The 22,021-nt window shown below is 37.0% G+C and overlaps 1 protein-coding gene across 4 annotated transcripts in view; it reads right to left on the bottom strand.

Annotated features, from left to right (window-relative positions):
* Positions 1-18,991, bottom strand: part of AGGF1 (angiogenic factor with G-patch and FHA domains 1) — a 57,425-nt gene extending 38,434 nt beyond the window's left edge. For 3 of the 4 annotated variants that reach the window (XM_025892496.2, XM_025892495.2, XM_073905301.1), the window contains exons 1-8: positions 18,414-18,991; positions 16,251-16,353; positions 14,636-14,844; positions 13,345-13,509; positions 10,653-10,841; positions 6,318-6,648; positions 4,572-4,683; positions 3,579-3,630 (exon numbers count right to left, since the gene is read on the bottom strand). In XM_025892496.2, the coding sequence (XP_025748281.2) occupies positions 3,579-3,630; positions 4,572-4,683; positions 6,318-6,648; positions 10,653-10,841; positions 13,345-13,509; positions 14,636-14,844; positions 16,251-16,353; positions 18,414-18,623 (1,371 nt within the window). In that variant the 5' untranslated portion in view covers positions 18,624-18,991. The remainder of the gene's footprint in view (positions 1-3,578; positions 3,631-4,571; positions 4,684-6,317; positions 6,649-10,652; positions 10,842-13,344; positions 13,510-14,635; positions 14,845-16,250; positions 16,354-18,413) is intronic. The other variant, XM_025892497.2, reaches the window with a different exon arrangement.
* Between the last annotated feature and the right edge of the window lie 3,030 nt (positions 18,992-22,021).

Below are 22,021 nucleotides of genomic sequence, written 5' to 3' on the forward strand. Positions count from 1 at the left end.
CTCTCTCTCAAATAAATAAATAAAATCTTAAAAAAAAAAAAAAAAAGGAAAATGTTCTGAAACTGACTGTGGTGATGGCCATACAACTCTATACAAAAAACCTTTGAATTATATACTTTCAATGCCTAAATTGTATACAGGATATGGACTGTATCCCAGTGAAGTTGTTCTTAAAAATTTTCATAAACAGGGGTGCCTGGGTGGCTCAGTCAGTTTGTGCTGTCAGTGCCTTTGGCTCAGGCCACAATCCCAGGGTCATGGGACTGAGCCCCACATTGGACTCCCTGCTCAGCGAGGAGCCTTCTTCTCCCCCTACTTGTGCTCTCTCTCTCTCTGTCAAATAAATAAACAAAACCTTTGAAAAAAAAAAGAAAAAAAATTCTTATAAACTATAAAGTGTTCCAAACACACAAAAGAATATACTGAACTGGTCTACCCATGACCCAGCTTTAATAAATTTTGCCGTATTTGATTCAGGTATTTATTTTTTAGATTTTAGTTTATTTCAGAGAGAGAGGGTGTGAGTGGGGGAAGGGGCGGAGGGAGAGGAGAGAGAGAGAATCCCCAGCAGATTCCATGCTGAGCATGGAGCCCAACATGGGGCTTGATCTCAAGACCCTGAGATATGACCTAAGCTGAAATCAAGAGTCAGGCACTTAACAAATTGAGCCACTCAGGCCCCCTTGCCTCAGATATTTAAAAGAAAAATTATTATTCATGGATGTGTAACTCATTCTGTCCATCCCACACCCTTTCTTTTCAAAGGCTCAGTATTTAATCATGATGCCTCGATTACGTTCACCCCGTATGTATGCATCCATTAACAATTCATGTTTATTCTGCTTTAAACTTGACATAATGGGAATTACACTGTATGAATATTTTCTTGAGATGTAATTCATATACAGAAAATTCACAGGTCTTACATTTACAGTTGGATAAGTTCTGACAAACATATGCTACCGTACATATTTCTTTTATTTTGTTTCTTTGGCTTAATATTATATTGTGAGGTACATCCAGTTGTGTACAGTTTTGCCATTTTGCTGAATGGTAAAACTCACTGTACGGATTCAACATATTCTGATGAACATCCAGTTTTTTCCCCCAAGGTTTTACTATTTTTTAAGATGTTTCTATCAACATTCTTATACATGCAACATTCCTGTAGACAACGCAAGGGTTTTTCAGGAGTATATTCTTAAGAATGAAAGTGCTAAGTCACAGTACGTGCAAATCTTAAACTTTATTAGATACTGCCATATTGTTTTCCAAAGTGGTTGTACCAATTTATATTCCCAAAAGCAAACTAGAAGAATTCTTGTTGCCAAGAATATATAGTCTTATTGGGGAGGGTATGTGCTACGGTGAGCGCTGTGAATTGTGCAAGACTGTTGAAATCACAGATCTGTACTTCTGAAACAAATAATGCAACATATTTTAAGAAAAAAGAAAAAGAAGAAGATAACAGGAGAGGAAGAAAAGGGGTGTATGTCAGAGGGGGAGACGAACCATGAGAGATGATGGACTCTGAAAAACAAACTGAGGGTTCTAGAGGGGAGGGGGGGAGGGGGATGGGTTAGCCTGGTGATGGGTATTGAGGAGGGCACGTTCTGCATGGAGCACTGGGTGTTATGAACAAACAATGAATCATGGAACACTGCACCAAAAACTAATAATGTAATATATGGTGATTAACATAACAATAAAAAATTAAAAAAAAAAAGAATATATAGTCTTAACCAATATTTGGTATCGTCAGAATCTTCAGTTTTTGCAAGCATAAAAGGTATGAAATTAAATCTCATTATCGTGATTTTAATTTGCATTTCCTCAATTACTACAAAGACTGAAACCTTTTCTTATATTTTTTAGCCCCATGGATTTCCTCTTCTGTATATTTTCTCTTCATGTCCTTCATACATTTTTTTTCAACTGGGTTCTTTAGCATACTAATAATTATACCAAAGTATTTAAATAGTTTCAAGTCTTTTGACTTGAAACCTTATTCTAAAGAGCTGTTCTAAATTATGCTCCCAACAGGAGTGAAATTTAATAAATATGACAAATGAAAACTGACATTTTGACTTCATTCGTATTTCTTAAAATTTTTAGAAAGACTGAATGGTTTTCACAAAGTAATGATATCCCCTGCATTGTGAATTGTTTATTTATAGCCTTTGCTCACTTATCTATTAGTGTCACAGTGGGGTTTGAAAAAAATGAATTTGTATGAGATTTTAGAACATAAAAGATATATATTTTGTCATATTTGTCTTACTGTCCTAACCTGCCTTTCTTTTTTATTATTATTAAGTAAACTCTACCTCCAACATGGAACTCAAACTCACAACCTCGAGATCAAGAGTTCCACATTCTACTGACTCAGCCAGCTAGGTGCCCCATGTAATCTGCCTTTCAAATTTGTTTAACGTGACAAGAACTTCAAACTTAAAATTACTCAAAATTATGTCTTCTCTGATTTTTTCTCATTTTTTTTAAACTTAGGAGGTCTTCCCCTATCCACTGTCCAGGGTTTTTTATTTAATTTTTTTCATCTATCTGGACATGTGATATATATTGTCAAAATGATTTCATACAGTAACAAACCATTTACCCCACCAGTGAATATCTTAGTTTTAAAGAAAGAAAGAGCAGAAATGCCACTACAGAACTACTTATATTTTAGATTGAATGGCTATTTAAATCACAGAGTGGGTTTTCTTTGGAGGCAGAAGGGTCATAGTAAAGTAAAAAAGCAAGATAATTTGGTCAGAGTTAAGATTATGAAAATTTCCTCCCTTCTGAATGAGTTGAAACAAAGTAAAAAATAAGTGGACTTTCAAACTATAATGGAAAACAAATTTCATCCTCAAAAGACAAAAATCACATAAAATGTATACTTTAGATCCATATTATAATCTATTAAATAGAAACAAAATGGGGATGATGAAAGGTCAGAAAAAGATAACCACCATGGAAGAGAGGGAAAAACTACAGAAAATACAGTAAAGAAAAAGAAAAATAGCAAATATAAAGAGTATCGGTAGCAAAACCTTTTGTTTTTCTACTTGTAACTAAAGTTGCAATGCTGCTTTGTTTGTTTCAAAAACCCAAGTATTCTTTTTCCTGAAACCATTAGAGGAGCAACTAGGAAAAGCTATAAAAGCCTTGGGTGGTAGAGGACAAATAGTTCTTGAGTTGTAATATACTCTGGACTCAACAGTAACCATCTAATAAAATAGCCTGAATCCAGGTCTGATTCATTTTTGAACCACCATATCAAGAACATTTATTTCACTCAATAAGTATTTGTTAAATGGGTATTACTTTACTACTTAATCTACATTTCTATTCCTGCTCCAGACTGTTAAAAATTAAACATCATTTAGTTTACTCTAATTTTGATAATTATTCTCGCAAGCAGTGGAATAAACAAATCTGAATTGCTTTCATTTCCATTAATACCTGGACTATTAAACTTTCTACTAAATAAAAAAGCCCCTAAGCTTCCTGTCATAATGAGGGTTTATAAAATCATATCTAGGGTGCTATACTTGAAAAATCAAAGAGCTTACCTTACTAACACCAACTTCAGGGATTCGGAGAGTATGCTCCATATCTTTTTCTCTGCAGAGTTAAGTAAAGTGTCTTTAATAATTTTTGAACCATATATAGATTAAACACAATTAACACAGAAATGGTATTTTTTAAGATTTTGTCATTGTTGTTTTAAAAGAAAATGTTAAAATGCAAGTCCCTCTATCACACTTAAGTCATTTCCTTAATCCTACTCTAAATTTCCTGTTTGAAAGAAGTTCCAGGATTACTTTTATTTTTTGATACATCTACCCCAGGTTAATAATAGACATCTAGGGGTGCCTGGGTGGCTCAGTCAGTTAAGAGTCCAACTCTTGGTTTCGGCTCATCATGAGATTGAGCCCCAAGTCAAGCTCCATACTTAGTGCAGAGTCTGCTTGAGATTCTCCCCCTCTGCCCCATACTCACATGCTGTCTCTCCCTCTCTAAATAAATAAAAATCTTTATAAAAAAATAATAATAAACATCCAGAACAGCATATCCTTTGTACTAACATCAATCATTCCAGATCTGTTGACTACATTCTCCCTTCTATTACTATATGTAAAAGGACCATACTATTTTCAAGAATTTAAAACTAAGATTTTGTACAGAATATGAATTATTTTCTTTCCCACTGGGAAGTAATGAAATTATCCTACTCATGATTAAAACCTACCTCTCTACCAAGCTGGTTATGAATTACAAAGGGGTAAAAGAAACATCGGAAGGGGATTAAATAATGGACAAACCCTGGATTTAATGAAGGAATTTAAACCAGAAAGGGCAGTACAAAAGGATGAAAATGACAAAATTTCTGTGACAGAGATAAGGGTCAACAATATTTTCTGAGTGGGAGAGGGAGGAACATGGATGTCATTCAGTGTCTGCCTATTCAACAAGTACCATGCACATTTTATAACTGGTTGAGGAATATACAATCCGTTGGAGTAAGATAAATACACAAACATAATAACATTAAACATTTTTACCTTCCAATTGTAGCAGGGTTTACAGCTGTAATGATAAAAAGTGATCCTGTCTGCAATACTGGTGATCTAATAACAATTACTCTAATACAGGGGGGCCAAATTTTTTCTTCATCTGTTAAAGAAAGAAATGTGTAAGTATTAATTCAAATGCTATGGAAAAAATTTCTAGGCAGGAATAGGAAGCATCCATAAAGTAAAATGTATTGAGGGGTGCCTGGGTGGCTCAACCAGTTTAGCATCCGACTCTTGATTTTGGCTCAGGTTGTGATGTCAGGGTCATAAGACTGAGCCCGTGTAGGACTCCACATTCAGCATGGAGTCTGCTTGTCCCTCTCCCTCTGCTCCTCCCCATACCCCTGCTCACGTGCTCTCTATTGCTCAAATAAAAATCTTTAAGATAAAAAAAAAAGTACAGATCAAAAATCTTAATTATTTGAAACAACCTTCTTAAATTCTGCTATATGACATACTTGATAAGGCTTTAACACTTACCAATTTAAAGTGATCAACCTAAAGATATTCAGGGTCTATAACAATTACAATATAAACAATTCTCTCTCTTTTTTAAGGTGTTGGAATTTGAAAATATCCTAAACAGGAATTTTTATATTAACTCAGAAAAACTGAGTCCTGCTTTAAAAATAAAAGTGAGAGAAACTTCATCGAGAACAAAATAAGCTCATATAACCTAATATAAAATCCTGGGCTTTAAAAGTATGTCTTTACAACCTCAAGTTTAAAAAATAAAAGATTTGGGGTGCCTGGGTGGCATAGTCAGTTGAGCACCCGACCCTTGTTTCAGCCCAGGTCGTGATCTCAGAGTCGGGAGATCAAGCCCTGCATCAGGCTCCACACTCAGTGTGGAATCTGCTCCAGATTCTCTCTCTCCCTTCTGCCCCTCTCCCTGCTCTCTCTAAAATAAATATATATTTTTTAAATGTAAGATTTACCATAATACCTATGTAGCTGAATTCACGGACCACATTTTTTTTAGATTTTATTTATTTATTTGACAGAGAGAGAGAGAGAGAGCACAAGCAGGGGGAGCAGCAGAGGGAAAGGGAGACGCAAGCTCCCCACTGAGCAGGGAGCTCACTTAACCGACTGAGCCACTCAGGAGCCCCTGGACTACACTTTTTAAAGGCAACTTATTTTTTCCCCTCAGTTACAAAAGTAGACTACAAATATCTAACCCACCAAAATAGCCTTAGTATATACCTTAGAATGTATGTAACTTGGTTTTGTTCTACTGACTAGGTCATTCAATGCAATGAAACTTTCAGGTCCAACTATTAGTCATTTATTCGAATTCTTCCCTCTAAAAATAACCACAATGGTACTGGAGACCACTTTGTTGGTAGATCACATAATTTTCAACAATGTCATTAAAATAATCAGTTTAGGGGGGCTTGGGTGGCTCAGTCGTTAAGCGTCTGCCTTCGGCTCAGGTCATGATCCCAGGGTACTGGGATTGAGCCCCGCACCGGGCTCCCTGCTCAGTGGGCCTGCCTCTCCCTCTCCCCGTTTGTGTTCCCTTTCTCGCTATGTCTCTCTCCGTCAAATAAATAAAATCTCAAAAAATATATACACACACACACACACACACACATATACAAAATAATGTTTAAAACAGTCCGCTTATTTTTTGGCAAATACAAGAGTTACTAACATTTTTAACTCTGTTGCTCTTTTACAATGACCAGACTGGGTTATTTACAGAAAATTAAACAATAGTTATTTACTTACCTTCATCCTCACTATCTTCTGCAGTTACATTGTCTTCACTGGTAATGTCTTCATCATAACTGTCCTCTGTTTGAGAGTCTGTAATTTCACCTTCTTCTGGCTCACTATCAGTCTCCATGATTTTCTCATCTTTAAATGATGTTGAATTATAAATGTTTTCATTAAGAGAAGATTCTGTAGTCTTTCCGCTAACTGGAACAATAAATTTGGGGGGACTATTTTTGTAATGAATGTCTATTTTGGCCTTCTTTTTCATATTTGCAAAATCTTCTCCCTCACTGCAGCTTATATGTTCAACACTGGATGTTTTTTGATCTTCTGAATTCAAATCCTGGAAAGACATAGGTGGGGAGGTGGGAACAAGGGGAAAATACCTTAAACATGACCATCTTCTAACGTTTAATGCTAAATGTCTCAAAAAATTAGTGAAGATATATGTACAACATTATATATGAAATACCAATACCTATTACCTATAACCCCCTCTTCCTCTCATATTCTTTCTTAATGACATTACCCATCCTCTTATCACCCAAATCAACAATCTTATAGTTATCTTTGACATCCCCTTAACTACCACATGGAATCCATTTCCAAGTGCTATAGACTGTTTACACTTTATCCCAATTCTCCTTAACTATTCCCTAACTGTCCCAGTCCAGGCCCTTATCACATATTGCTTGGACCATGCGACGGCCTAGCCCACTTCTGTCCATGTCCAACAAAAATACAATGCAAGCTATATACGTCTATATGTGTGTGTGTGTGTGTGTGTGTATATATGTATACTTTAAAATGTCCTAGTATGTGTATATATATATATGTGTGTGTATATATATATATATATATATACATATATACTTTAAAATGTCCTATAACCACATTAAAAAGGCAAAAGCAGGTGAAATTCCTTTTATCTCTCCAGTATTTACAAAATATTATCTTTTATTATATATAAATAACATTTAATCACTATAACACTATTAATGAAATATTCTACATGGATTTTCTGTACTTCAAGACTTTCAGTCTTCAAAACTGAGTATACTGTAGTTTATACTTAACAAAACACCATAATTAGGACGAGCCTCATTTCCAGTGCTCAACAGCCATATGAGGCTAGTGGCTGGCTACCTTATTGGATAGTGCAAGCCTAGAGAATATATTTACCCTAAATTTTGTTTTTGAACTTCTAACCAATAATCAAATCAAAACACATACAATACAGAATCAACTTTAATTACAACAGCGATTTAAAGATCCAGATGTAGGATGCCTGGTGGGTCAGTCGGTTAAGCATCCAACTCTTGGTTTTGGCTCAGGTCATGATCTCATGGACTGTGGGATCGAGCCCCAAGTTGGGCTCCACGCCCAGCCTCTCTCCCTTTGCCTCTCCTGACTTGCGCACGGCACACATGCGCGCGCTCTCAATAAATAAATCTTTAAAAAAATTTTTACAAAGATCCAGATGTACCTAAAGTAGCAGAGCTACAGTTTTACTAACATTTAGTACTTTCATATAGTTGGTCTGATTATACAAAACAATTTAAAGTATAGATGAATCCATTACATCTCTTTTATTCTAAAATTCCAAATTAGCAAGCATAAGCCTTTTATTATTTATTATACATGTAGAGTAGGCATACCTTATGACAAATAAACAAATCTATTATTTTAAACTTAAAAGAATCAGTTATTTTGCTTTGGTTTGTAACATACTCTGAATTTTCTTTCTACCTAAAGCAACATGATGAAATGAATTCATATGGTCTTCTGTTATTTTATAAAATATGAGAGCATCTTAAACACATATTTTTAACAGTAGCATAAATTCAGTTTGGAGACCAGCTAAACACTCACAGTATGATAAAGTATGTATGCTCCCAGCAATACAAACTCATCAAAGGCAAGAACAAGGAAAACAAGCTGAAAAACTATGAGGAGCTTTAAAGGCCACTGTGAATTATAGGCAAAAATTCCCCTACCTGTATCTACTTAAAAAAAAAAAAAAAGCAGTTTCCAATCCTGTATATTTTATTATTATTACTGCTTATAGGAAAACATATGTGGAGTGGGAATGAGTGAAAATGCCAAAGGTGCTATTCTTAAAAACCATCTACCAGTCCAGAATGTTAGATAAATATTCATTAAGAAATAAGAATGGAGGCCTACATGTGGACATTGAGGCATATATGCATATTTCAAGTTATTTATGCCAATCTCTTTCCACCATACCCCCACTCGCAAAGAGTGAGGTTCAAGAGTATCTTAATAAAAAAAAAAAAAAAGATGACGATGTCTTAAATGGTCTCCCATGCTTCACAGCTACCTTTTAGAATCTTTGGGGAATTCTCAAAATCCTATCAGGATTGTTTTTAAGTTCCTATCCTAGAGTTCACACACTTTTGAAGAAGGATGGTAAAGAAGAGCAGTTATGGGAGCTAAAATCTTACAAAACACTTTCAAATTTCATTCTCTAGTTTGTCAGGAAAAGTCATTTAAGGACCCTCTATGTTCTTATCTATTGTTAGAAAGAAGTACTTTCAAAACCTATACTTTCAAATAGTTCAACTACTAGCAACAGGTAGAAATCATTAAAACAGAGGTCTTGAAAGCAAGCAGAAAAATCATTTTTACTATTTAGTCACATTCTCTTTTATTCCTAGGTATGTCAGTGAAAATAAGAGAAATACAAACAAATCAAATAGAGAAAGTAAATCCAAAGGAAACCTAATTCCATATGTGAACTTTAGTATTATACATTAAAAAACTTTTCTCTTTGGTTAAGAGAAAAATATTAGATAAAATTTTAAGAGTGAAGTATCTAGTAGTTGCCACAATTCACAAAATGCCAATATAACAAATTGGCATATAAACCACCAACCTTATCTGTCTGGGGAATACACATAAGAGCACTGGTAACGTTTTTTATATCTTCCTTCTTTAAATTTAACCTTGTATCAGAAGCATTTTTTAAATTCCCCCATCTTTATGAATTACCATTTTAAGGCCTAAAGAATGCTTTTCAATTAAACATACTATCATTTTCTTAACCAATATCTTGCAGGCCATTTGAACTCTTAATTTTTTTCTGTTCTTAAAAATATTGCTATATAACTACACAAAGGCATTTTTCTTTTTTTGGATTTTTTTAAAGATTTTATTTGTTTATTTGAGAGACAGAGACAGAGCACACGCATGCACGAACATGAGCAAGGAAAGGGGCAGAAGGAGATAGAGAATCCCAAGCTGACTCCACGCTGAGCACAGAGCCCAATATGGGGCTAGATCTCACAACCCTGAGATCATGACCTAAGCTGAAATCAAGAGTCGGACGCTCAACCGACTGAGCCACCAGACACCCCTCTTTGGATTTTTAAAAATATTACCTGAAATGAGATGTTCCATTTAAAGAATATTAACATTTTTATGGTTATTGATACAAATGGCCAATCTACTTTTCCCAAAAGACACCAAGGGCACCTGGGTGTCTGAGTCGGTTGAGCCACCGACTCTTGGTTTTGGCTCAGGTCATGATCTCAGTGTTGTGGGATCAAGACCTGCATTGGGGTCCCCACAATGTGGGAAGTCGGCTTGAGGATTCTCTCTTCTCCCTCTGCCTCTCCTGCTCTCTCGCTCTAAAATAAATAAATCCTTAAAAAAAAAAAAACACCAATTTCCACTTCTAATAAATACATACATATCCTATATTTGCTAGCAACTGATTTAATGTTTGCTAACATAACAGGTAAGAAATTGCTCAACATGACTAAGAAGCAGAACTTTTATCTATGTCTACTTACAATCTGTGCTTTTATTGTGAATTGTGCAATAACATCAACTTATATTTTTTTTTTAGATTTTATTTATTTATTTGAGAGAGCAAGTGAGGGACAGAGAGCACAGAGGGAGAGGGAGAAGTAGACTCCCCGATGAGCAGAGAGCCTCACGCAGGGCTTGATCCCAGGACCCCAGGATCATGACCCGAGCGAAAGGCAGACCCTTAACTGAGTGAGCGACCAGGCGCCGCAACATCAACTTATTGGTTGAGGGTCTGACGGTTCTTCTTCCAAATTATGTAACACATGAGTATTTTATCTGCCCTAAATCTACCTCCTTCAGACTTTTAAGAAATTCCTTTTATTTCTAGTGACTAAGAATTTGTGAAAAAGTCCATCTGTGCCCCCTGTGAATGCTCCTTGGTTGATAGATTCTGATATCTTAATGGGTATGTTTGAAATACCGAGTTACTAGATGATGATTTTCAGTTTCATCAAAAACTCTGACATAATTATATCATCATTAAGTAAATTTTTAAAATTATGAAGACATTACCTTTTCCTCATTTGTTACAGAAGAATCTGGATCCTTTCTTTTCTTCTTCAATTTTTTATCCTTACTTTGTTTTGTGCCACATGTCTGATAAGGCTGCAAATCAACTCGAGAATGAAACTGGTATCGACCACTTTCCACATCACAGTAGTAATAAATTCCAGTGGAAGGATCATAATATAATTGATTTTCCTTTCAAAGTCAAGAAAACGGTAAGTTCTAGTCAGGTACGATGAAATAAAATAAAAAAATAAACTTAATAACAATGCCAAATATATTCAAAAATAGTCAATGTTTCTTTCTTTTAAGAACTCTACTATTTTCTGAAGATAATGAGTAAAGATGACAGAGTGAAAAATGCTCCTGAGTTTCCAAAATACTTTACCATTCAATATTTGCTCTAATTTTCCTAGTACAAAAAATGAATACATTTAAATATTAAATTGAATCTCAAGAAACTGCCAATATTTAATCATTTTCAAACTTAGAGAAGCAGCAATTTCATATGGTTCAACTTAATACATTAATGAAAATGATAACAAAAAACCTTTCAGAAGTCATGAAAACTAAGGCATGCATCAGAAAAAACTGACCACAGAAAAAGTAATTCCAGACTCATTATCCTTATGATTACACAATAATGGTTTGGTATAAACCCCCCCAACCCTCCTTTCAGTGTCATAAAACCAATACTTGCTTTTTAGTGTTCATGACTAAAAGCCCTGAAGAAAAATTCAAAAATAAAATTAAGCTCAAAGACAACATTTTATATACAGAAACAGACTATCTTCATTAATTAGTTCTACTGTAAGTAATAAGTAAAAGAACCATGCAAAAAATGAATTTTGGCAAATCACGGATAAAAACTGGAAAGATAAAAAATTATGTAAACGTCTGTATTTATTACATACTGGCCCATACTCTATAACCAAGATTTAATTCAACAGTGTATATTTTATTTACATTATAAATTGATGCAGATAAGATACGGAAATGTCTTATGATATACTAAGGTTAAGCAAGTAAAACTGCCTGGAAAAGAGTATTTTTCTGTGATATTACTGCAATTTATTTTGTCTTTAACTCACTTTACGGATCTCTTACAAAAATATTTAGAATTCAGGGGCGCCTGTGTGGCTCAGTCATTAAGCATCTGCCTTCAGCTCAGCTCATGATCCCAGGGTCCTGGGATTGAGCCCCGCATTGGGCTCCCTGCTCCGCGGGAAGCCTGCTTCTCCCTCTCCCATTCCCCCTGCTTGTGTTCCCTCTCTCGTTGTGTCTCTCTCTGTCAAATAAATAAATAAAAATCTTAAAAAAAAAAAATTTAGAATTCAATCTTTTCCATAACTAAAAAACTGAATGGAAGCTTTCTAATCTTTATTACCAGTGATAATAAAACTTTCACAACTCAAACTTGTTTTATCTCTTATGTCTTTCAGTCTAAAACACATTTTCAAAAATTTAAGAAAAACTATTTAATTACACTAAAATGAAAACTAGTACAATAAAAAGGGCAAAACAATGAAGTCCCTAATTTACTGAAACATATAAGCAACAGAATATAGCTAACCATTTACAGAAGAGATGTCAGGAGGAAAGATACAGAAAGGAAGGTAGAAGAATGATGAAGACTAACATCATATACTTGTGAACTCTGTATTTTCCTCAAAACCAAACAAGTAATAGCTAGTCTCTTTGGTAATAAGAGTTTAAACATTAAGTTCCTGGGTATTGATTAGCATGGTCAATTAGCATACTCCTGTGAAAGAAAATTCTCTCTTTATAAGAGATTTAGAAAGTATACCAAGTACAAACCAACAAGCTAATGAAATCCTTTTCTAAGATATTTAGTATTATCATTATATTCCCTAGATTAGTTAACAATAGTTCCAGTGACTGGAATGGTGAAAATCTGCTTCACTTTTGGGTACCACATTCGATAATTTCTGAGGACCAGATCACGTTCCTAGACCACTAAGGCTGAGGTATATAGGTATGTAAGTTCCATCGTCATTGTCATCAAATCCTGAATGAAATACAATTAAGTACCAGATGTCAACAGCCGTAACACTGAATTATAAATCAAGAACTTTATTTTTAGCTTCTGTCCTAGTTAGTGGTCCATTACATGTCTTGATTCCACACAAATTTCCCTAGTTCTCAGTCCTAATATTGATTTTTTTTAAAGTGAAATGCTTAAAAGCCACAGAACTTTTAAACTAATAATAAACATGCTATTGAGAATTCAAAAAAAAGGTTTCCTCTAGAGTTCGAATGGATTCATAAGTACTTGAAACAATTTTTAAAAACTTCACACCAAGCCTAGAATTAACAATGTCACTTCCTTAAAATTCTATGAAAAAATGTTCGTTTAAGTTCTTAAACATTTTACAACAATGTAGTTAACTATCTGCTTTTATTAAAAAATGCTCTAACATTTTTGTGTTACTTTACATATAAAAGATCAGATCTTTCTTAAGTATAAGAAATACTTATACAATCACAATTAACTTATTTAATTAAAAACACAGAAATGTAGCTATTTTACAACTCTTTACTCATGTCAAATAACTTTGAATCAAATATAATTTTTCAATGCAGTTTCTTGCTTTTCTTAATTCAGCTTAAGGTTTAATACTTGGTATCAAGCAGCAAGTATACAACCATATAACATTAAACAGTCCAAGATACTTACAGAATCATAATAGAAACCAGTGCTGTGATCAAAATACAGTCCAGTGTTCTCATCATAACTAAATCCAGTCTGAGACACAGCAGCTTCTGCTGCAGCTCTCAAACTTTCAGCTAATGAAGAACCTTCTAAGGACGTATCTTCTGCTGCTAATACAGATGCTGGCTCCTAGGTAAGGTACATTCATGTCAAATAAGACAAAAACTTCCTTCTATCACTTTAAAAGTTAGCCGAATTAGAACAATAAATAGACTTAAAACAATTTTAAACAATAAGGCTTCAATTTCTGCAATGGAAAGAGATGACTATCAATTGCAGTTTGGTTCACCTCAAAAAAGTTACTAGTGTTTAGTTAATTCAATTTAACCTAGTTTTGAAGACATTAAAAGTGTGTGACCATTACTCAAAAACAGATGCCTGATACCATAAGATAGTTATCTACAAAATACAGACTCTGAAATATTCTTTAAGAATAATTACAGGTTCAAAGGGAAAAAAAAATTTGAAAAAGAGAGATGGAGGAAAAAGCTATAGATAACGTGAGATATCACACACCAAAAAGTTATACTGAATCTTGGGATCCTGGAATTACTGGGATCCTGCTTCAAACAAACAAAAAAAAATTATATGACACTCAGGCAAGAGTGGCAAGATGTATGACATAAAGTAAGCATTAAAAATATTTTAATGTGGGGGCACCAGGCTGGCTTAGTCAGTGGAGCGTGAGACTCTTAATCTTGGGGTTGTGAGTTTGAGCCTGATGTTGGATGGACAGATTACTAAAAAAATAAAATCTTTAAAAAAAAATTAGGGGGCGCCTGGGTGGCTCAGTTGGTTAAGCGACTGCCTTCGGCTCAGGTCATGATCCCGGAGTCCTGGGATCGAGTCCCACATCGGGCTCCCAGCTCAGTGGGGAGCCTGCTTCTCCCTCTGACCCTCTCCCCTCTCATGCTGTTTCTCTCTCTAATAAAAATAAAATATAAAAAAAAAAAATTAGTATGAACATGATATTGTGGCTGTTGCCCAAATTTTTTGACTGAGTGAAAATACAGAGACAAATTTTCTTTTAGTTTATGTACATCATTAATTTTTAGAACAGAGTAGAAAAACAATTACACATATTAATAAATTCCAGTTTTTGTTTCTTAAAAACTGTAATATTCACTGTATCATTACACATAGAATGTTTATAAACCTTGTATACGTTGTAATGGGCTAAAGAAGTCTCTTTTTCTATATAACAATAAATGATACATTTTGGGCATCAAGAGTTTCATGTTAAGCATCTCATTACCTGTGAATCTGAATTTGAGGCAAAATGGTCCTCTTCTGCACATTTAACATGTTCTGTTATATCGGTACCAGTGTAAGCATCATTTTCTATTTGTGACTGGTCTTCAGAATTAAAAGTAGAAGCTTCGATATCCTGATCTTGCTGAACTGAGAGTTCAGCCACTTTATCTGGAAGACTAACATCCTTATAGTATGTCTGATAATAATAATCTGTAGCAAAAGCAAATTAGGTGATATCATATTAGAAAAATGTATACAAGGAGAAGTTAATTCCAAACCACCAGCACTGAACATAAAACAGCACATAATGCTAACATATCATATTTTTACAGCTGTATACAATTTAACGATTAAATGGATGGTGCAGATAAAATGGCAGAAGTATATATCTTCGATTCTAATGTCACCTTCAGTATCCTCGCTGTCAAAATAAAAGTTAAAAAAAAGGTAGATTTGGATTTCCATAGCAAGAATAAAAAAAGAAAACAGGTAATAGGTTTTGTTCTGTCAAAAAAAAGAGCAACTCTCAATCACATACTACCTGAATACTGTTGCATTATCAAATGACAATGGAAATAAAGATCAAGAGTTATGGGGTGCCTGGGTGGCTCAGTCGTTAAGCGTCTGCCTTCGGCTCAGCTCATGATCCCAGGATCCTGGGACTGAGCCCCGCATCGGGCTCCCTGTTCCGCGGGAAGCCTGCTTCTTCCTCTCCCACTCCCCCTGCTTGTATTCCCTCTCTCGCTGTGTCTGTCAAATAAGTAAAATCTTTAAAAAAAAAAAAAAAGTCCAAGGGTTGTTTTTACTGTCATATTTCTCTCATAATGATGACTTAAAAAAAAATATATCATGGGGGCACCTGGGTGGCTCAGTCGTTAAGTGTTTGCCTTCGGCTCAGGTCATGATCCCAGAGTCCTGGGATCTAGCCCCACACTGGGCTCCCTGCTCCCCACCGGGAAGCCTGCTTCCCTGCTTCTCCCTCTCCCCCACCTGACCCCTTGGCTTGTGTTCCCTCGCTCGCTCTCTGTCAAATAAATGAAAATCTTTAAAAAATAAATAAATAAAATATATCATACAAATATGTAATGTTAATAACAATGCTGTGTTTAGCAATTTAGTTAAATTACATACTGAATAAAACAAGGCAAAACTTAATGGAAAGATCGTTTCTTCTGATCCCTATTTATTAAAACTCAGTTGCTCAGTTATTTTACCTCACAATGTCACTCATGAGGTCATGGCTGTGAGCTATCACTCCCATAAGGGCCTAAGACACTGACATTGAACACAATGCTAAGTGGAATGCATCAACAAGAAAATACATGTGCCTGGTCTCAAGGAAGGCCAGACATGAGTAAATGGTTCACAGCACGGCAAACATTACTCAGTTAAAGTGCCACCAAAAACACATTAGCATTATTATATATTTATAGAATAACATTTCTATTTTCCCACCAGAAGAACACAGAGATTATCTGAAAATACCAAATCATATGAGAAGTCAACATAACAGTTCTCAGATCTAGATGTATGTCTGTTTTAAATTTAAAGAAAACTCCAACTTAGCATGATGTGAATGTAACAGCACTAAGATATCTTCACTATAAGCTGAATACCTGAGATTGCCCAAGCAGGGTGGTTCTCTGTTTGAACTTCTACATCAGACTTCTTATTGTCTTCATTTCTCCCACAATGGAGTATTTTACTGAGCTCTTCTACCTAAAAGAAAACACAGCTTTAGGAAATTAAATCATTTAGCAATCTAATAATATACACACCATTCTCCTGAAATTACAATAATTATTTTTCTTGAAGTTTTAGTACCAAAGCAGCTAGTTTCCTTTTCAGAAAAATTAAAAATACTATAATTAACTTTCTTTCACCTTTCACATTTGTAGAGGGAAATGTTTTTATTCTTATACTCTTGCTTAACCTCAAAATATTCCCTCCAAAATGAACTTACGTGAACTAAATTAAGAGGACTTTGTGAAGATGCTCCCTTATTTCTAACAGTAAGAATGTTTCTATACTAAAATTTTTAATCAGTTAGCAGTTCTTCCTAAAGAATTAGTTTAAAAGGGTGCCTGGGTGGCTCAGTCGTTAGGCGTCAGCCTTCGGCTCAGGTCATGATCCCAGGGTCCTGGGATCAAGCCCCGCATCGGGCTCCCTGTTCCGCGGGAAGCCTGCTTCTCCCTCTCCCACTCCCCCTGCTTGTGTTCCCTCTCTCACTGTGTCTCTCTCTGTCAAATAAACAAATAAAATCTTAAAAAAAAAAATTAGTTTAAAAAACCATTAATTCCCATTCATCAAATTAAATTATCTAGTATTATTCAGGGTCCTCCACCTGGAATTACCTATTCACTTAAATATATTAATACTCACTTGTATGCTTTAAATGCACTTTTTTTTTCTTTAAACAGAAGACAGTAGTCTTAGGACTACACAACTGCAGCAGAAAGGAAGAGAGGTGACTGCCTCAGAAGGGCCTGTCTTCCCTGTACCTCACCGTCAAAGGCTAGAAAAAATGTTCTCTTTTAGATCTTTAGATTAAAAATATAGAGGGGTGCCTGGGCAGATCAGTAGGTTAAGTGTCTGCCTCCGCTCAGGTCATGATGCCAGGGTCCTGGGATCGAGCCCCGCATCAGGCTCCCTGCTCAGCGGGGAGTCTCTGCTGCTCCCCCTGCTTGTGCTCTCTCGCTGTCAAATAAATAAAATCTTTTAAAAAAATAAAATAAAAATTTAGAATTATAAAAGGGTTTTTTAAAAGGAATTTTAAGGGGATATTTTGCTCCCCTTTCCGCATGATAGTTTAACCATATGTGTAGTCTCCTAGCAGAGTCCTTATGCATTCATTTTAAGTGTTCAAAAACCAGTTATTACACAAACACTATTTTCTATAACGTCATATTAACAACCTATACAACAGACAGAATGCACTACATCTCAGTAGTTATTTTCATAGATCATTTGATAAAAAAGCACAACAAAGTTTGCTGATTTTTCAGTGTACAGCCTTTATGTGCAGTTTTAGGAAATATACCAATATATTACAAAGGACTACACAAGTTTACATTAATAATTACAGGGAAATAACTTGTTGGGAGAGTGTAACTGCCCAACAAATCAAGCTGGAAAAAAATATTACGCTCCTTTTTAAAATTAAAAAGTGACAGTTAAATACTTATCTTTACCCCATTTTATGAACATGTAGTGTCTCTAACAAAGACAGTTTGAGCCCCCCTACTTTCACCAGAAAACTCAAGCTGGTAAATGCCCAGAAAAACAACCTGACACATGCATAGTGTTCAACAGTTTGTAAAATTCTAAAACTGTTTGTTCATGCTTAATCTGATTTAACCTTCACTTGTGTGGTACTAACACTCATTTTATGGACAACTGAGCTCAGCATCAGTTCACACACCGAGTGAGTGATAAATGGTATTCCGCTTCAAGTCCAGAGCTTTAACTCAAAAGTGATGCATAAAAAATAACATAAATGTTCCTAATGCCAAGGGAACGTCACAAGTGAGAATGAAAAGTAAGGTAATGAAGTTCACTTCCCACCAGCAGCTCGCGCACTTATCCAAATCCAGGAACCCTAACTCTTAGACTAGCTTCAAATGTACTTGGAATTATAATACACGTGAACTTTTATTTCTTTCAGATACTCTATAGAGCAGTTCTCCGCCCCTGCCAGGGAGCCCTTCCGAGGCTATCAGAGGCTTCGGAAGCCTCCCCTTGGGCTGGATGGGGCGCGGGGCTGGAGGCGGACCGCGCACCTGGGTGCGGAGCTCCTGGTTGTTGCTCTCTGCGCTCTGGTACAGCCGCTCCGTGTGATGCAGCAGCTTCTCGATCTCCCGCACCTGACGCTTGCAGCTCCGCAGCTCGCGTTCCAACTTCTCCACCTTCCGCCTGAGCTGGGCCAGCTCAGGCTCAGGGGAGGGAGGCGACGACGGCGACAACGAAGGCGACGGAGCCTCGGAGGCCATGGGGTCCAGCGCAAGGCAGCCCGTAGGCGCGGAGGGACTGCGCTCACGCTGAGGCGGACGCCGTGGGGGCCAAAAACCATGAGAGCGAGCGGGCAACGAAAGCTGGCCTCAGACCGGCCGGGCCGGCCCGGCCCCTGGCCATGACGCCTTGAAGCTCCTTGCCTGTAGCCTAAAAGACTAAGGGCAATGAGCAAGAGGACAGAGGATGCGCCCGGCCCAATCTGCCAGACTTTGAAACGGGGAAACTTTATTGGCAACTACCTTTCCCAGCAACCGAAAGACCTGGAAAAACGCTGGCGAAATGGTCGGCCCAGGGAAGCGGAGGCCAGAAACACTCTGAAGCTTCCTGGGCTGAACCGGAAACGAGGGCTTTGGTGGTGGGCGGCACCAAAACCTAAAGGGAAGCTACGGGTACTGGGAAGGGCCTTAACGGCCCATGCGCAGTCTCTCTAGCTTAGCGCTAGGGTACTTGTGCGCTTGAAGAGTCAGTTTGAAAGCCTAGCCCTGGTGATAGTTTGAAGGTCGCTGCCTCTGGCCTTGGGTTTTTGCACTTGCCTATGTCGGGGAGCAAGAATTCCAGTCTCCTCAAAGGTCCATCTAGCTGCACGAGGAATCAAATTCACATGAGACAGGAGAAAAATCAAATTTAATAGGCATAGGGATGAGGAACTCCACATAGACGTGGAAATTACAAAAATAGGCACAATGAGGTATATATGTCATTCTGAACTAAAAAGGAGATAGGAGTCTGGGACTTCAGATGAAAGGAAGGCACTTTCATAGAGCGATAAGATGGTAATTAGATGTTTGCCCTACCATACAGATGGCTCACTCAGATAAAATTTATCTCTGTTAATAACCCTTACTCTGGAAAAGACCCCAATTTAGATTCTTCTGTGTGGTTAAGGGAGGACAAAAGTTTCTCTTGAGCTTTCAGGGTCTAAAGTGACTTAAGCTCCAGATAATCCGCAAGCCAAAGTGGCGCATGGGGGCGGGGGGGAGGGGCGGTGTCCTGTCTTGTATCCCTTCACCTACTAGCAAAAAGTTTTCACACTTTTTGCAGAGTTCACTTTGCAGCTCTTCACTTTACAACACTTTCCAGATGAGAACACTGAAAAATAATTTGTCAAGGTTTATAGAGATAATGCTAGACCAGGGCTAGAACATCGTTTTCTGATGCTCTGCTTTTATTTACCATTTCTGCTGATTTCGTGAGTTTAGGCCCCCAGGAAATGAAAGCAGATTCATTAGGTCTGAGTTGCAGAGAGGAGCATCCCTGGTGGGAGAATAAGCAGCTAGATTCTGTTAAAGTAGGAGAGAAAAATGCTCTGGTTCAGCAGATTTCTTTGGTGTAACACCTGTCTGGAACTGGCATTTGTTCACCAGCCTTTAAACTGATGAGGGCCTCCTGAAACACCTTTCCTTCACCAAGGTCGATTAGAATTATAGCCTGAGCTCAAAATGCTGCGCCTGAGACCTATGGAGGTCAGTGCCTATGTCTTGCCAGTCCTTTCCCAGGGTCCAGCACTGTGCTTGTCACAGAGCAGGTATCCTTAAATGTTTGCTGAACACAGCCAAACAAAAGAATCATGTTTGGTGTCCCAGTTCAGTGTGCTTTTTGTCACTTGCCCACATCCTCAGTCACAGGCAGTGAGTCCTGCAGTGGGGAATCTCCCTTTTCTCAGTCCTGCACACATACTTTAGCCCCTAAGAGTCCTTCTACAAGGCACCTGATGTCAAGGCAACAGTGATCTAACCATGAAAGGATGTTTAGTGAGAAGACACAGCATGTCCTCCCTGATGTAAAACAGAGATGTGCTGGGAAAAAAAAATTCAGACTTGCCTTAATGCATTATGACTCTAGTCAAGAATTTATCAAAACCGTTTGAAATAAAAACTATATTTGCCACTTTCTCCACCTTTGGGGAAATCCCATGAATACCACCTATAAGGTAACTTTAAGATAGAGTGTACTTCCTAGGTCCTGTTTTTACAGATGAGAAATTTCAAGTTTTAACCTTTAATTAGCAAATGAATAAATACTTATTAGCTACTACCTGAAGCAGTGTTTCTTTGGCTTGTCTTAAAGGTAATCCATTTAAGCCTAAATTCTGGCCTCATCATGCTATTAGTCTATAACCTCTGTTAGTCTGGAAGAAAAGAGTGACAATTTTTTTTTTTTTTAAGAAAAAAGAGAGAGCCTTGTGTATCAGGAATTGCATTAAGGTTAGAAACAGCAGTTAGTCTACAGTGGCTTATTAAACAAATTAGGAGGTTATTCTATTAAAGAAGTCCAGAAACGGGCTTCCAGAGCTGGTTTAGTGGCTTCACCAGGTCTTCAGGACCCAGGCTCCATCTGTCTCTGCTCTGCTAATCTCAGAGCATTAGTTCCAGCCTTCAGGTCAATTCACTGTACAAGATAGCACTGGACAAGAAGACTTTCCCATGAGGTGTCTGGTTGGCTCAGTGGAGCATGTGAGTCTTGATCTTGGGGTTGTAAGTTTAAGACCCACGTTGGGTTTAGAGAATAATTAAAAATAAAATCTTAAAAAAAGAAAAAGACTCTTCCAAAGCCCCATTCAATGAGTTCTGTTTATATCTCAACACCCACCCTTGCTACAAGTGTGGCTAGGAATTGTGTGTGTGCGTGTATGTGTGTCTTTCTAAGCTGGACACATTATTCCCAATAATAAGGGGTTCTATAAATATGGAAGAGAGGGGGGAGTGCATGGGGTGAGTAGGTGAACAGCAGTTTTTACCAGAGGTAGTTTTCATATCAAAAGTGACTTACTGTAGTGGGCGGGGCCAGTGCCCTACAGGAGCAAACCAGCTGACACTCTTCACAATTTGATTTTGATTCTGTAATATTTTCTTAGCTACTATTTTGTACCTCAGATTGTAGTCACAGTTCTTAGTTCACAACACATTATCAACATTGGCCCATGAATGGCTCCTCTATCTTTTTGTTTTGGTTTGGTTTTAGTGTCACTCTATATCCCCAGTCCCCAGTCTCATTACCTCCTTTCTGCCAATGGGCACCCACTCTTACATGTCTGCTATATGTCTTTAAATATAAATCTATATATGTTTTGTGTCTGTATTCATTTTACATAAATAGTATTTGGGTTTTTTAAAGATTTTATTTTATTTGACAGAGAAAGAGCGAGCACAAGCAGGGGAAGCGGCAGGCAGAGGGAGAAGTACAAGCAGGCTTGCCACTGAGCAGGGAGCCCAATGTGGGGCTTGATCCCAGGGCCCTGGGATCATGACCTGAGCCGAAGGCAGATGCTTAACCAACTGAGCTACCCAGGCGCCCCTAGTATTTGGTTTTAAATCTTAAACTGTTTCTTATTTTTTCCATGGTAAAAAGATGTTTTTTAAAATTCGTACGTATTGCT

Source organism: Callorhinus ursinus, unplaced genomic scaffold, assembly GCF_003265705.2.
Source record: "Callorhinus ursinus isolate GAN/ISIS: 27379988/994484 unplaced genomic scaffold, GSC_fseal_2.0 scaffold23, whole genome shotgun sequence".
NCBI lineage: Eukaryota > Metazoa > Chordata > Mammalia > Carnivora > Otariidae > Callorhinus > Callorhinus ursinus.